A 14,813-nucleotide genomic window follows, 5' to 3' on the forward strand; every position below is an offset into this window, starting at 1 on the left:
CAAAGGACTCCTTCTATCGCATCGATAATCCGCATCTGATCCGCCCTCATCGCTCTTGCTGCCAGGTTTCAGAGAAATGCCCAGAATGCGGGCACATGGAGGCCTACTCGAAAGACAAACAGGTACATCAGTTTCTTACGAGCTAGAGTGATTTTATAATTATATGTCTGCTTTTTAGCTGCGAAGTGCTGACGAAGGCACGACGGTGTTTTATACCGTACGTCTTCCCTGTCGACCGTCAGCACTATTTCTTACTATCGATTCCTCCGAAGTGTGCCGCCTGCAATCACGGCTGGCGTGTTAACAACTAACCTCGCATATCGTTTCGACCAGCCTTCCCCCACGTAGAAACGTCCAACAAGGCACTCTCAGAATTATATTATTCCACCGGTTGGCATCTAATGAACATGGCTACGGTAGACACCCGTCTCAACGCAATGTTCGCCCATCGCCATTACCTCTTATTCCTACTAAACTATCCTTATACAAGCCTTGCCTTTTTGTTCTCGCGGCCTTGAATCGCTCGAAAGTCCGACGCAATCAATCGACTCCTAAGTGCACCCACAAACACCCAAATCGACCTGCTGTCAGATAGATCGTAATACGCGCGCTTCGTAACATCGCCTAACTGATTTTTTCACCGTCCAAAATCATCGTTTTTCCACCATCGTCTGCCCCATCCCAGACGACGCAGGATTTGCGCTCCTCACCGTTGCACGGCTTGACCCCTCCAAATCAGGGGTCTCAAAGGTCGCCATCGATTTTCCGTTATACCCACAGCCGGGTAGTACCGATAATGTGTGACCCTTGTTGTTTTCCTCTCTTCTCGTGCGCCCTTCATGGACAGGATCTCAGGAATTCCTTCATCCGCACTCGCATCCCATAGATACCACATCGCGCTTGTCCTTATGCTGTATCACACCTTGAATAGATGCATGCCAACCCCGCAAGGTATGACCCATTCTACATAAATACAATAACACTTTCTCAGCCGGTCAACTAGTCCTAAGCCAGCGACTGGGAGTGGGTCGACTGTGCACCTTCTGTGGGCAGTTCTAGCTGTATATCCAGTCATTGCAGCGCCTCGGTCCTCCGGTGCCAGAATGATAACAGTCACGCACGCTGTGCCCCACGGCGTCGAAATGAAATTCCTCGCCAAACCCTAGATTGCATACGTCGAAGAGAAGGAACCATCAGCGATTTAGTCGCCACAGATACAAGCTCTAACAATGCACTCAGACCTGATGTCCTCAAGACAGTAATCCCCATTACTCACAGCCTTCCGTCCAGTGGACGGGAACCAGTCTGGACTCCGTTAAGATTGATGTCGGGGGAATATATCAGCTAGACCCATGGTATTCCTGGTGTCTGATTTCTTCGTACCTCCAAACCCTCTCCAGTTTACTTACACCTCTGGGCGCTCTCCAAGTGCTATGTCACCCTGCGTGCGTTGTGTCGCGAGAAGGCCAATGGCCCTCGCTTGGTTCATTTCCCTTTGAAAACACCATTCTCAATGACGTTGCCTGGGGTTGAGCTGCCGATCTCCCCCGACCGCAGATATACGAGGTTTCGACGAATACAGCACAATTGACATCCATAGCTGTCAGATTGTCTTTATTGTGCCCATCACATCGTTAACATTGCTACATCGTAGAGCCTGACTTCGAATGAACTGTAAATATAACCTCTCCTTGGAAACCGATGCGAGAGTGCAACCTATCCGTGGTATCAAGCAGCAACAGCCTGAGGGTACCGGAATAGACTCGAAGGATTGTATTTCGAGTGGATGGACTGAAGGATGGGGTAGTGGTCCCCGTAGTATTGAGTTTGCCATTGTATGTCAGAGAGTGTTGGATCGGCGTAGCAGGGATAAGCACCAAAAGACCAGTTTGACGGCATGTTTGACGTTATGGAACTAAGGTCAACATCAGTGACTATCTGAGGCAACACGAACATTGTACGTAGAAGGAGAGGATAGCATATACGGACTTATACAAGTTGTTCAGGAAATCTATCCCGTCAATGGGGAATGGGGGTTGTAAATCCAGCGATGAGGCATACATCTGGAAGTTATAGAGGCCCTTACGGTGTGCGTATGCGGTGGAGTTGTGAGGTATGTCGCTGATTATGCTACCTTCGCCGCCGAAGAGATCGGCTAGTACAAACCATTTCTACGATGACGCGTATGAGTGCGAATTATGGACAGAAATTAAACGAATAATACACACGGTGTCAGTTGATACACCTTCAGCCGCAAGATAGTCAAATAGGGCACGGATGGCTGATGGCGTTAGAACAGCATCATGAGGCACCATCAAACTCTTCGCAAAGAATGTATCGCTTGCGTCCAAGCGAAGAGACGTGTCCAGCGTGCCGATTCCGCCTTTTCTCACAAGAGAGGGAATCCATTCAAATTGCGTTACATTCGTTGTTCGCGGCGATACAGGAACGGAAGAAATGAGGGGAGCAATGATTGTGTTGAATGTGGTGAGAGATCCCATGTAGATTCCGATGAGGGATAGGGTTATTATACCGGGCTGGCGAGAGGGAATTACAGAGAGTTGCAGTCCCAGTTCGGGGGGCGCAGAGTATTGGGAGAAGAATTGGAAGGAGGCCAATATTTCAGAGGCAACAGATGGGTCGACGGAGTAAGCGTAGCTGAATACAATGTTCGAAGGAGGTGCTGATTGGGTTCTAACTTTGTACTCCTAGGAGATCATATCCAATGTGAGACGCATTACATGTCAGCAGAGATAACAAACCGTGACTATGCCGAAGGAAGGGGATGCGCCGCGAAGAGCCTAAAGATCAGTTAGATGGTATAAAGAAAAGTGTTATTATTGAACTAACCCAGAATAAATCAGAGTTTATGGACTCAGATGCTCGCAGGACAGTGCCGTTCGCGATGACCACTTCTGCAGATTCGATTTGGTCGAGGACAAGACCCCATGCCCTAGACGCCAAACCAAAGCCACCACACCCCGCATGGCCTCCGATACCCACATACGCTAACAGGTCGAGCTTGAGCTAGCCATTTGTTACAGTCATTAGAACCACATACGACAAGTACCATGGGCCAATGCACGTTCCCCATTTGCAAACAATGCTAAAGCGACGTCGCCAAGTCTGTTGCCCGTCTGAATGTTCGCCGTATAGTCTTGGTTCACGGTGATATTCTTGAGATTGGAGAGATCGATGACCAGGGTTCCGTCTTGTCCACCCAGGCTAAATGCGCCGTAGCTATGTCCGCCCGATCGAGCAGAGACAGGGATAGTACCGTTTACTGATGAGGCGCATTTGACTGCAATCGCTACGTCTTGAGTAGAACGCGGGAATACGATGGCGGCAGGAGTGTACTCGAAGCGCCGGTTGAAAGCGAGCGAGTCCTGGGCAAAAGTTGAAGAGTTGGAGGTTACTGTGGAGATTCCTGAAGATTGCAAACAAGATAACAAGGCGTCCGATATGAGAGCTGCAGTAGCTAGGCGCGCCCAGATCACCACGAGAAGGAAGATTAGAGATAGCGGTCTAAGTGCTGGGGGAGTGATCAACGTTCGAGAAAGGACTACCATCGAGAAGAACGTAGATCTGTAAGTATTTCGTCCTGGTAAAATATTTATTCAGAAGTATCCACTAGACCGCGTGCTGATTCATTGACGGTGCATAGGATGAGACTGATTGTATCGTGAGGAGTGGCACATTGATGTGCGCGTGCTGATGTAGCCGGAAATTTTTGGTGCCTCACAGGGCTTGCATCCATATTTCAGAACCAAGTTTGGATGATAGTCGAACATCGTTTGCCAACATCGATACATGTATCTGATGGAACATGTAGAGAATCTGTGGAGTCTACTCACCAGAGTGAGTCAGTACCCAAATTAAATATACAGACCTTCAGATATACAGAGAACGACCATGCCAGCACGTACCTTCGAATCCCACCATTGACAGCGTTTGCGTTCTGCATCAATTGTGTTAGCCAATCGATACCTTACCGTTAGACCAGGAGCGTGGAACCATTGTTCGGCGTGTTGCGTCTTCTGGATTTCCGTGGAAAGATTACGCCCGTAATTGGTGAGTGCGACACTGAGGACACTACTAAGACACATCATCAATTTCTTGACAGGACTCGGATAGTCCGGTAGGTACTTGTGTTTGCAAATAATACGGACATAGTTCAAGTCCTGAGAGCAAATCTGATCAGTCATTCGACCGGGGGTAATGGAAAGTATTCTCCGTGCAGACGAGTCGTATCACTAGGGGGTTTGGGCAATATAAGTCGAGGCAGCACTGTGGACAGGAGCGGAGAAAGTTGTATCAGAGGGGGTTGTACCGTGCGAATACAACGCCATATCAGTATCATTCTAAGGGACGCGCCGAATCCGCTCACTAATCTCAGGAGCAACCAGTAGCCAAATCCTCTTTAACTCCTTGACTCTTTACCTTCATCTCAACCCCACCTTTGAGCATCCTTGACTCAGCAGCAATGGCAACGCACGTCCTATTGCCTAGAATTCTCATTGCAGCGCTCATGTATCCTTGATGATAGTGGTGATATTGGTTTGATCGGCCTAGCGGTCATGGTATGCATATCTACGCACTCGGGATTCTTCGTTGCGCTGAAGCACGGCGGTAAAGGGTCAAAACCTCATCCTCAACATGAATGACAAGGGCTTCACCGTTGTCGCCTACAATCGTACCACCTCAAAGGTCGATAACTTCCTCGCGAACGAAGCCAAAGGTACGTTGATCTTGAGATCGCGTTTACATTATACTGACGATCGCTCAATAGGAACTAAGGTCCAAGGCGCTTGGTCGATCCAGGAGCTTTGTGCCAAGCTCAAGACCCCACGCAAAATTATCCTCTTGGTAAAGGCCGGGCAGGCCGTTGACGACTTTATCGCCCAGCTCGAGCCATATCTCGAGCCAGGTGACATCGTTATTGACGGTGGTAACTCGCACTTCCCCGACTCTATCCGCCGCACCAAGGAGCTCGAGTCCAAGGGCTTCCTCTTCGTCGGTTCTGGTGTTTCTGGTGGTGAGGAAGGTGCCCGTCATGGCCCATCCCTCATGCCTGGTGGTTCAACCGCTGCCTGGCCTGCCATCAAAGAAATCTTCCAGAAGACTGCTGCTCAAGCGTACGGCGAGCCATGCTGTGACTGGGTGGGTGAGACCGGCTCTGGCCACTACGTGAAAATGGTCCATAATGGTATACACCGCCTGATGCACTGCCGATCTGCGCGTTATAACTCATCACCCGCATTAGGTATCGAATATGGTGACATGCAGTTGATCGCCGAAGCGTACGACATCTTGAAGCGTGGCCTTGGACTCCACGAAGATGAGATCGCCGACATTTTTCTGAAGTGGAATAAAGGTGTCCTCGACTCCTTCCTCATCGACATCACCGCCAACATCCTCAAGTTCAAGGACGACGATGGCGAACCCGTCGTGACTAAGATCCTCGACAAAGCCGGCCAGAAAGGTACCGGTAAATGGACTGCTATTGCGGCGCTTGATGCCGGTACTCCCGGTGAGTATCGTGTATATCTATTGCATTATCATGGTGAATAAATGTCTTGCTTTAGTCACTCTCATTGGTGAAGCCGTTTTCGCCCGTTGCTTGTCGGCTATCAAGGACGAGCGTGTGCGCGCTAGTAAAGTTATTGCTGGCCCACAGAAAGAGCCATTCCGTGGTGACAAACAATTGTTCATCGATGATCTCGAGCAAGCCCTCTACGCTTCCAAAATCATCTCTTATACCCAAGGGTTTATGCTAATGAGAGAAACAGCAAAGGAGGTTAGCCATTGGTATCATCTTAGACACCGGAATCATTGACCATTGCTTCCCCAGCTTGGTTGGAATTTGAACTACGCTGGCATCGCTAGTATGTGGCGAGGAGGCTGCATCATCAAGGCAAGCGCTTCGGGGTAGTTATTCCAAGGCATTACTGATAATCGTGCTCAGAGTGTCTTCTTGAGTGACATCACCGCTGCTTACAGAAAGGACACCAAATTGGAGTCTCTTCTTTTCGACGATTTCTTCAACAAAGGTATTCATCAGTAGTCATCTTAATATTCCGTATGTTGATGCATGCAATGATTAGCCGTACACACCGCTCAACCCGGCTGGAGACGTGTGATTGCTCAGGCCGTCTTGTGGGGTATCCCTACCCCAGCATTCAGCACTGCTCTGGCCTTCTTCGATGGATACCGGAGCGAGATCGTTCCCGCCAACCTTCTCCAGGGTCAGGTATGAGCTCATCCCTACTCAAAATGGCGGATGTCTTCCTAAAGACCTCGCCTTAGCGTGACTACTTCGGTGCCCACACCTTCCGCGTTCTTCCAGGGAAAGAGAACGAAAAGTTCAAGTCTGGCGAGGATATTCGTGAGTGTCATTCCAAGGACGTCTTCCGACCCCACTTATGATTCCCGCACCTAGATGTTAACTGGACTGGCCGTGGTGGAAACGTGTCTGCATCGACCTACATTGCTTAACCGATTGTAGGGTAGGCGTAAGGAAAGGAAAGGATTCAATGTTCAATAGATGTAATCCATATAAATAACCGTGAAGTGCTATGGGAGGACGTGATTGGCTATGAAGTGTGAACCAAATATCATGATGCCCCGATTTAGTAACTTCATCCTACGTACCATAGTGACTAGATCATCAGAACAGTAACGAAATCCCACCCACCATGAAAGAAGGCCTCCCATCGTTTGGCAAAGACATCCACATGGATACCGCCAAAGGACTCACCAACATGGGCGGATTCCCTGACGTGCGGATGGCCACCGCCAAGGGCATGATGACCTACGGACCAGGCGACATCACGATGGACACCGCTCGCGCTGGTACGACAATGAAGCAAGGCGGCGGCCACGCCTTCCAGCTCTGGGAACGCGAACTCCTCGATAGCCCCGAAGTCAAAAGAAAAGCCACCGTCGCCCAACTGTGTGAGCTCCCCAAGCAAGTTCTTGGGCTATAGTTCGCTTAATGCACCCTCGCGGATGTTGATTTCTCAAGTACAGATTTTCTCGATTACTACTTCCAGACACTAGGCTACCTCGCTGCACGCAAGGAGCGACGCGCCAAGTTCGACCAGGACACTTCGGCACGCGGACTGACGCAGCAGGAGTACGCGAAGGAGTTTAAGTCGTACTGTGGGCGGGAGCGTGTGGTGTTGCGGCGACGACGGACCAAGCTACAACTAGAGCAGTTCCACATCATCGCCCAGGTCGGACAAGGAGGATATGGCGAGGTCTTTCTGGCCAGGAAGCAAGAGACAGGTGAGGTGTGTGCTTTGAAGAGGATGAAGAAGCGGACGCTGTTCAAGATGGATGAGGTATGTCTTTTTGTTGTCGCCTTACCCATTGCTTATCATTTCTTCTTGATCGCTTCGATGCATAGGTCCGACACGTCCTCGTTGAGCGCGACATCCTTACAGCAACCAAAACGCCCTGGCTCGTGCGCCTTCTCTACGCCTTCCAAGACAAAGAACACGTCTACCTGGCCATGGAATATGTTCCCGGAGGGGATTTCCGCACTCTACTCAACAACTCGGGCGTCCTTAAGGAAGAACACGCGCGCTACTACATCTGCGAGATGTTTGCCGCCGTGACGGAGTTGCATAAACTTGGATATATTCACCGAGATTTGAAACCGGAGGTACATACACCCCATATCTTGACCGGCGAAGGGACAAAGAAAGATATCGGGAATACTGACTGTGGTTTATGACAGAACTTCCTGGTGGACAGTACGGGCCACGTTAAGCTGACAGATTTTGGTCTCGCCACTGGAGCTCTCAACCCCAAGAGGATCGAATCCCTCAAAGTCAAGGTCTGTCAATTCGGTCCTTGACCTCATACTTGACAAATCTTCCTTACTTCTTCATCTCGCGCGCCGGCAGCTCGACAAAGTCAAAGACAATCAAGTAGTCCATCGATCTACGATCGAACGACGCTCCATATACCGTTCGATCCGAAACGAAGATCCCAGGTACGCCGACTCAATCGTCGGGTCCCCCGATTATATGGTGGGCACTTTCCTACTGATCCATCTCATCCCACACCAACTCACAATCCACCGTTACCTGAATACTAGGCTCCTGAAGTCCTTCGCGGGAAGCCTTACACATATTCCGTCGACTACTGGTCCCTTGGTTGCATCCTCTTCGAATTCTTAGCAGGCTTCCCGCCTTTCAGCGGCTCCACGCCTGAAGAGACGTGGACGAATCTGAAGAACTGGTCCAAAGTTTTGCAGCGGCCGGTTTACGACCGACCCGAGGATTTGATTTTCAATTTAAGCGATATCGCTTGGGATGCTATTACTAGGTTCGACCTCTTGCGATCCTTTCCTGAGTAACCAACGCTCACCCTACGCCTCAGGCTAATCGCCCACTCAACAACGCGCTACTCGACGCTCGACCAAGTGACCGCGCACCCATTCTTTGAGCCCGCACCATGGGACGATCTTCGTGCTTCACGCGCACCATTCGTGCCTGCCTTGGATTCCGAGATCGACACAGGATATTACGACGATTTCACGTCGTTGGAGGACATGGCGAAATATGCCGAGGTGAAGGAGAAGCAGAAGAATGTGGAGGCAGTAAAGGAGAAAGATGGCGGGGCAGGTGGGAGAGGCGTGTGGGTTGGGTTTACGTTTGGGAAGAATGGGATGGGAGTGGGGGCGCGTGGATTGGGGGCTGGAGAAGGGGATGGGGAGGGCGTGTTGGCGACTATATTTTAATTAATCGAGAGGACGGTCGAGATTGAGCGTGTAGTGCGGGTTTCACCATGCTCATGTAGTATGTAATCAGTGTATACCAAGTTTATGGGTTTCCGGATGCTGTACGCAGTTCGTTAGTGTGGATGGAAGGTTCGCAAAGAAATAAATCATGTTCGATACTCATCTCATGCATCATGTGTGAGTCGACGGTCACTAGTCATATATTCCTGAGCATGTTTGAAATTTCGTCGTTGCTTCCGATTAGGTCGATGCCTGCGAAAACGCTCCTCTCCCAGTCTCGAAGTCAACTGCCAAAGATAGGAAGCCATAGGGATTTCATAGGGGGTCAACGCCCTGCCAGCACTATGCCCACAACATCCGTGTAACCGAATAACCGCTCAAGCCGGCCGTGCAACCATGGCCAGGGACACATTTACCTACAGAATATCAAGATCACCGTGCTAGAGAGCTGGTGGTGTTGTACATGGCGTCGTATATAAGGATCGTGAAGTTCAGCAACTTGAAGACAAGAACGGATGACGCCTCAGATCACGCTATACACGAGCAAGGTAAGCACTCGAGCCCATTCATTCGCTTTGCATCGTATACGATGAACGAGCAGGCTGATGGATGTGAATTGTCCAGACTAGTCCTTATGGACACTACGTACGTGCTCGACAAAGCCACGCCGCTCGCGTTGGCGTGTACCATGCTGATGTACTGACATACTTACTGATGACACACCCTCGACGATTATCAGGTCGAGATTGCCCTCCGCGAAGCCAAAGCAGAGTACACCAGGTTCGAGGTGGATCTGCTCAACAAGCCATCTTGGTTCACCGAGCACGTCAACCCCACAGGGCAGGTACGCAAGCCACCACCCTACCGCCGTCGCGAGCTTACCGCATGCCCAGATCCCCGCACTGACATACGGCGGACCCCCCACCGCGCCCGACGCGCCCTCCCCCGCCGCCCACAAACTCACAGAATCCCTCGTCCTCCTCGAATTCCTCGCCGACGTCTTCCCCGCCTCCGCCCTCCTCCCCGCCCCCACCGCCCCCCTCGCGCCGGTCCGCCGCGCCCAAGCGCGTCTCTTCATCACCCTCCTCTCCACCCGCCTCGCCCCCGCGTTCTCCGCCGCGCTGCTCCACCGCGGCACGCCGGGGGCCATCCTCGCCGCGCTCGACGCGCTGCAGCCCTCCATGCCCAGCGGCGCGCCCGGCGCCGGGCCGTTCCTTCTTGGCGCCGCGTTCTGCGCTGCGGACGCGGTGGCGGCGGCGTACCTCGTGCGCGTGGATGGGTGTTTGAAGCGGGATGTCGGCTCGTTCCCTGCGGGGGCGGGCACCGCGACGCACGAGATCCTGCGCACCTCCACGCAGTACGCACGGTATCGCGCGTATCTGTCTGCGTTGGCGGCGCGGGAGTCGGTCAGGGCCACCTTTCACGAGGTGCGTCACACACACACACCCTTTGCCTTGCTGATCGTGCAATTGCGCACGCCCAGCGGAGAGAGGAGCTAACATTGGCTGATTTTGTCAGGACTTACTGTTCGCACCGCACAACGTGCAGTATATCCTCTCAAAGCGGGCCTGAGGGGGAGTGCTAAATCGTTCAATGTTCAATGTTCAATGTTCAATGTTTAATGTGAGCTGCACGTCGCCATTGAAGTAAAACTTGTGGAATGTAGTATGGAGTACGGAGTATGGAGTATACATCCCCTGCCGGGCTTGAACGCACGGAATGCGAGAGTTAGCGGTTGCTGCTTGTGTCTTCGTAGCTCTAGATTAGAAGCGTCGTAACCATCCACACGGGTGATGTTGACAGGGCGGTACGTCGGTCATATCGCTGCCTCCTCCCCCTCCTCCTCGTACTGTGTCTCAGTACGCAAGGTAGACCACAGAAATGCCAGATACTGCTACCGTGACGTAAGCACACAGTGTACATGTCGAGAGCAGGCGCCGCGAGAGCGAGGAGATGGCCTCATCCCATCCATCCCAACCCGATGCACCCAGTCAGTTTATCCAAACTTTTCATCCACGGTCACGATTCAAATACTCAATATTCACGCGCACGAACCAACCACGTACTACACTACATACTACATACTCCACTACTTTCACTCTCTATCATTCTCTATTATTCTCTACTCTCTGTCATTCTTTATTCTCCATCATTCCCTATCACTCAATGGAAACAATGTCCGTAGTCAGCCCCAACGACCTCCAGCAAATACCAAACAACAGAGAGAGAATGTCGACATACTTACACCCTCAGGCCTCAGGCCTCAGCGCTCAGCAATCATCAACACACCAAAACCGCCACGCACGCCAAAAACCAACACGCCAAAAACCAACTAACACGCACGCCAAACCGCGCCAAATGACGACATCCCGACATCCCGGCCTTCCGTCCACATTCCAGTCTGCATTCCACATTCCACATTACAGTCTGAATATACCAAGCAGGTCAAAGAAGGTCAAGGAAGGCTAAGAAGGCTCAAAAGAAGCCCAAAGGAGGGTAAAGTTGCTTCAGACTTTAGCTTCGCTTCGTGTATCATATTGTAACGTGCGTGTGTGTAATGTGCTTTCAATGTGCGTGTAGGAGTGGTGTGTGTACACATGTGCACAAAAACGAAGCAATGATTCTCCAAGTTCATTCACCCATTTTACTCTTTCACAATCCTGCATAACCTTGAATGCTTCTCAAGCTTGAGTTCCAGCGAAAATAGGAGTCAAAAGTCTAGGCAAAGAAGTCGATTCACGTATCACAAATGGCGTTTGACTCGACATAACACCCCGCCAACAAGATATAGAATACCAGGCACTAACGATGAGAGTCAAAGTGAAGAGGGGGAGTGCGCAGGGAAGGGGAGGGAGAAAGGGACACAAAAAGAGAAATCACTCGGATGTGGCGGCCTGGGCGCGATCGCGGAGGTTGTCGGCGGTGGTGTCTGGGTGGGGCGCGACTACCTGAGCATTACCGAGGTTGGACACGATCGGCTTGAGGATGGTGTGATACATCGATTGTGCGCCCTACACATTGGTCAGTAACACGTAAATGAGCGGACACGCGCATACACGCACCCTAAACGCGGGGAGCTGCAGCCAGACAATGAAAACGGTCTTGAAGGCAAAATACCAGGGGACGTAGTAGAGGAGGGCGCGGAGGGCGAAGCTCTCAAGGAAATTGAAAAAGCCGAAGACGGTCCAGTAGGTGAGCCACTGGACGTCGTCCTGTGTCTGTGGGGACTCGATGGCCTTGAAGGAGAGGTAGGCGGGGAGGCCCCAGCCGATGAGGTTTGAGACGGGGGCTGCGAGGGGGTTGATGAGGTGAAGGGCTGCGAGGAGGGCAAAGGCGCCGAGGACGGTGTAGACCTTGGGAATGTCTGTGCGACGCTCGAGGGTGATGAGGACAGGGTACTTGTTGAGCTGCACAGCAAAGAGAGATAAGGTTAGTGGCAGGCGGAATGCAGGATATGGGTGGGAGACTCGCCTCTTTGTCGAGCTGGTTTACGTAGTAGGCGGCCTTGTTCTGGGCATCGACGATGACGGGGTGTTGCTGCACTTTCTGAGCTGCGGACATCTGGATAGTGCGTCAGCGCGCCACTCGACGGAAAAGCCAAAACGCGCAGCAGGCAGGACTGTTTGCACAGCGGCAACGACGACGATAAGGGCAGAAAAGAGACTCACAGTGATTTCGTGGAGCGGGTCGTTTGTCGTTCGTATGTGGGTGGAGGAAAGGAGCGTGTCGGGCGAGGGCCGCTTGATATAGGTTGCTGCTTGCACGTGTTTGGTCGCGGCGCCTTATTGGATGCTCCCACGGGCGGATAGCACACGTCACTCCCAACCACAGAGAAAGAGCAAGAGAATGTCGCTGCAGGTACGCGCATCGATGACGAGCAACGACAGTCACTGACACAACGCAGGCTCTCCACAGGTCGCTTCCGCCGTTTGCACCCGCCATCCCCGTCGCAGCTCTCCCCTTCCTCGCCCTCGTCCTCCTGTCCGCGACGTTTGCCCTCGCTTTCTACTTTACCACGTCCGTCGCCTTTCCTTGCACGCTCACACACACACTGACTCCCACCAGCCTCCCAAAACACACGCTGCCCCTCCGCGAGCTGGCTGTAGCCTCGACAGCCAGTCTGCTGGGCGGCTTTGGCGTCGTCGCCCTCTTCTGCACCGCCGGTGTATACGTATAGATGCACACCTTTGTTCGTTAGTCGTATATGCCTATCAATGGACTCCCATGCACGTCCAGAAGTAGAGTTTCAATTTCAAGTTTTGTAACCAGAGTAACTGTACACGCGAGTCAACTCCTAGCCCCTAGCAACTGCCCAAATCCCGTGAGCGCCTGTTCATGTCATCTACTTTGTCTCTCGTCCAGCAATCATTCGCCATCCTGGGCGGGTCACGCTTCTTCCACGGTTTCTTTACCAAGCGGCGTCCACCGTTCGCTTTTATAACCCTCTCCTCCTCCTCCCTCTCCTCCTCCAACTTCTCCACAATGCCCCCCGTCGCCCCCAACGGCGCCCCCGCGCCCCACAGCTCCAAGATGCACTCCCAAGTCGTGCGCCATCAGATACCGTCCTCACCACACCCCCATCTAACCCATGTCCGCAGGTGATCATCGGATCGGGCCCGGCAGGCCACACAGCAGCCATCTACCTCGCCCGCGCCAACCTCAACCCCGTCCTCTTTGAGGGATTCATGGCCAACGGCTTCGCAGCCGGCGGCCAATTGACCACCACAACCGATGGTCAGTCGATCGCCCCATCCACACACACACTCACCCTCTCTCTCTAACCACCCCCCCCCTCACCCCCCACAGTCGAAAACTTCCCCGGCTTCCCAAGCGGCATCCTCGGCCCCGAGCTCATGGACAAATTCCGCGCCCAGTCCGTGCGCTTCGGCACCCGCATCATCACCGAGACCGTCTCCAAAATCGACCTCTCCTCGCGCCCCTTCCGCTACTGGCGCGAGGGCGCAGAGGGCGGCGACCCCGAGACCGCAGACACCGTCATCATCGCCACCGGCGCCAGCGCGAAGCGCCTCGGCCTCGCGGGCGAGGAGCGCTACTGGCAGAGCGGCATCAGTGCCTGTGCGGTGTGCGACGGCGCCGTCCCCATCTTCAGGTCAGCCCCCCGGTCTTCGCCTCTTCGGGTTCACTGACCTTGGGATTTCCAGAAATAAGCCGTTGGCCGTTATTGGAGGCGGTGACTCGGCAGCAGAGGAGGCCACCTGTACGCCGCCCCCCCCACTCTCCCAAAGCACTCACCCAAACACACCTGACCACAGATCTCACGAAATACGGCTCGCACGTCTACGTGCTCGTGCGCCGCAGCGAGCTGCGTGCGTCGAAGATCATGGCCAAGCGCCTGCTCAACAACCCCAAAATCGTGCGTACCCGCTCCCCCCCACTCACCACTCACCCATCCCACTCACCCACTCACCCACTCACCCCCCCCCCCCCCCCCCACAGACCGTCCTCTGGAACACAGTCGCCATCGAGTGCCAGGGCGACGGCGACCTGCTCACCAACCTGCGCATCAAGAACGTCGTCACCGGCGAGGAAAAGGACCTCCCCGTCAACGGCCTCTTCTACGCCATCGGCCACGAGCCCGCCACCGCCCTCGTGCGCGCGCAGCTCCAGACCGACACCGACGGCTACATCATCACCGTCCCCGGCACGACCCAGACCTCCGTCAGGGGCGTCTTCGCCGCGGGCGACGTGCAGGACAAGCGCTTCAGGCAGGCGATCACGAGCGCCGGCAGTGGGTGCATGGCCGCGCTCGAGGTCGAGAAGCTCATCGCGGAGGAGGAGGAGGGCATGGAGGAGTAATTCAGATAGAGTGGGATATAGGTATCAATCATCATCAAGACACTTGTAACTCGGACCATGGTACTATGTATTCGTTCAACGACATAAACAGTACACACAACAATGCTACTTGGAAGAAAAGCGCGGGTTGACATTTCTATTCGTTACACAAGCCATTCATTCATTCATTCTGCAAGCAATCAGTCATCAAAGTACGTAAGTAAAAATATACACTGTGAAGGCGAAGCAGGGAGCCGGGACGCAGGCA

General features: G+C 53.0%; 7 protein-coding genes across 7 annotated transcripts; 5 read left to right on the forward strand and 2 right to left on the reverse strand.

Moving 5' to 3' along the window:
- Nucleotides 1-1,728: 1,728 nt before the first annotated feature.
- PC9H_004210 (uncharacterized protein) lies at nt 1,729-4,205 on the reverse strand (the record flags this gene model as incomplete). Its single annotated transcript, XM_036773797.1, has 7 exons — nt 1,729-1,915; nt 1,990-2,171; nt 2,229-2,708; nt 2,763-2,801; nt 2,851-3,008; nt 3,062-3,585; nt 3,988-4,205. 7 exons carry the CDS (start codon nt 4,203-4,205, stop codon nt 1,729-1,731), a joined length of 1,788 nt encoding a protein of 595 aa, XP_036635270.1.
- Nucleotides 4,206-4,656: 451 nt separating this feature from the next.
- 6PGD (6-phosphogluconate dehydrogenase, decarboxylating) lies at nt 4,657-6,495 on the forward strand (the record flags this gene model as incomplete). Its single annotated transcript, XM_036773798.1, has 9 exons — nt 4,657-4,738; nt 4,790-5,206; nt 5,264-5,530; nt 5,586-5,797; nt 5,852-5,914; nt 5,966-6,050; nt 6,105-6,250; nt 6,307-6,385; nt 6,440-6,495. 9 exons carry the CDS (start codon nt 4,657-4,659, stop codon nt 6,493-6,495), a joined length of 1,407 nt encoding a protein of 468 aa, XP_036635271.1.
- Nucleotides 6,496-6,695: 200 nt separating this feature from the next.
- PC9H_004212 (uncharacterized protein) lies at nt 6,696-8,749 on the forward strand (the record flags this gene model as incomplete). The annotated part of the gene is made up of 7 exons (XM_036773799.1): nt 6,696-6,954; nt 7,030-7,343; nt 7,409-7,666; nt 7,742-7,840; nt 7,911-8,036; nt 8,105-8,334; nt 8,389-8,749. 7 exons carry the CDS (start codon nt 6,696-6,698, stop codon nt 8,747-8,749), a joined length of 1,647 nt encoding a protein of 548 aa, XP_036635272.1.
- Nucleotides 8,750-9,264: 515 nt separating this feature from the next.
- Nucleotides 9,265-10,321, forward strand: PC9H_004213 (uncharacterized protein; the record flags this gene model as incomplete). The annotated part of the gene is made up of 5 exons (XM_036773800.1): nt 9,265-9,297; nt 9,374-9,394; nt 9,489-9,593; nt 9,643-10,176; nt 10,268-10,321. 5 exons carry the CDS (start codon nt 9,265-9,267, stop codon nt 10,319-10,321), a joined length of 747 nt encoding a protein of 248 aa, XP_036635273.1.
- Nucleotides 10,322-11,625: 1,304 nt separating this feature from the next.
- YOP1 (ER membrane protein DP1/Yop1) lies at nt 11,626-12,310 on the reverse strand (the record flags this gene model as incomplete). The annotated part of the gene is made up of 3 exons (XM_036773801.1): nt 11,626-11,760; nt 11,812-12,156; nt 12,221-12,310. The coding sequence occupies 3 exons, from the start codon at nt 12,308-12,310 to the stop codon at nt 11,626-11,628; spliced, it is 570 nt and encodes a 189-aa protein (XP_036635274.1).
- A 285-nt stretch (nt 12,311-12,595) lies between these two features.
- Nucleotides 12,596-12,926, forward strand: PC9H_004215 (uncharacterized protein; the record flags this gene model as incomplete). Its single annotated transcript, XM_036773802.1, has 3 exons — nt 12,596-12,607; nt 12,654-12,766; nt 12,815-12,926. The coding sequence occupies 3 exons, from the start codon at nt 12,596-12,598 to the stop codon at nt 12,924-12,926; spliced, it is 237 nt and encodes a 78-aa protein (XP_036635275.1).
- Nucleotides 12,927-13,231: 305 nt separating this feature from the next.
- Nucleotides 13,232-14,566, forward strand: TRR1 (thioredoxin-disulfide reductase; the record flags this gene model as incomplete). Its single annotated transcript, XM_036773803.1, has 6 exons — nt 13,232-13,294; nt 13,348-13,483; nt 13,556-13,859; nt 13,912-13,967; nt 14,023-14,123; nt 14,207-14,566. 6 exons carry the CDS (start codon nt 13,232-13,234, stop codon nt 14,564-14,566), a joined length of 1,020 nt encoding a protein of 339 aa, XP_036635276.1.
- Between the last annotated feature and the right edge of the window lie 247 nt (nt 14,567-14,813).

The sequence above is a fragment of the Pleurotus ostreatus genome (assembly GCF_014466165.1).
Source record: "Pleurotus ostreatus strain PC9 chromosome Unknown scaffold_2, whole genome shotgun sequence".
Lineage (NCBI taxonomy): Eukaryota > Fungi > Basidiomycota > Agaricomycetes > Agaricales > Pleurotaceae > Pleurotus > Pleurotus ostreatus.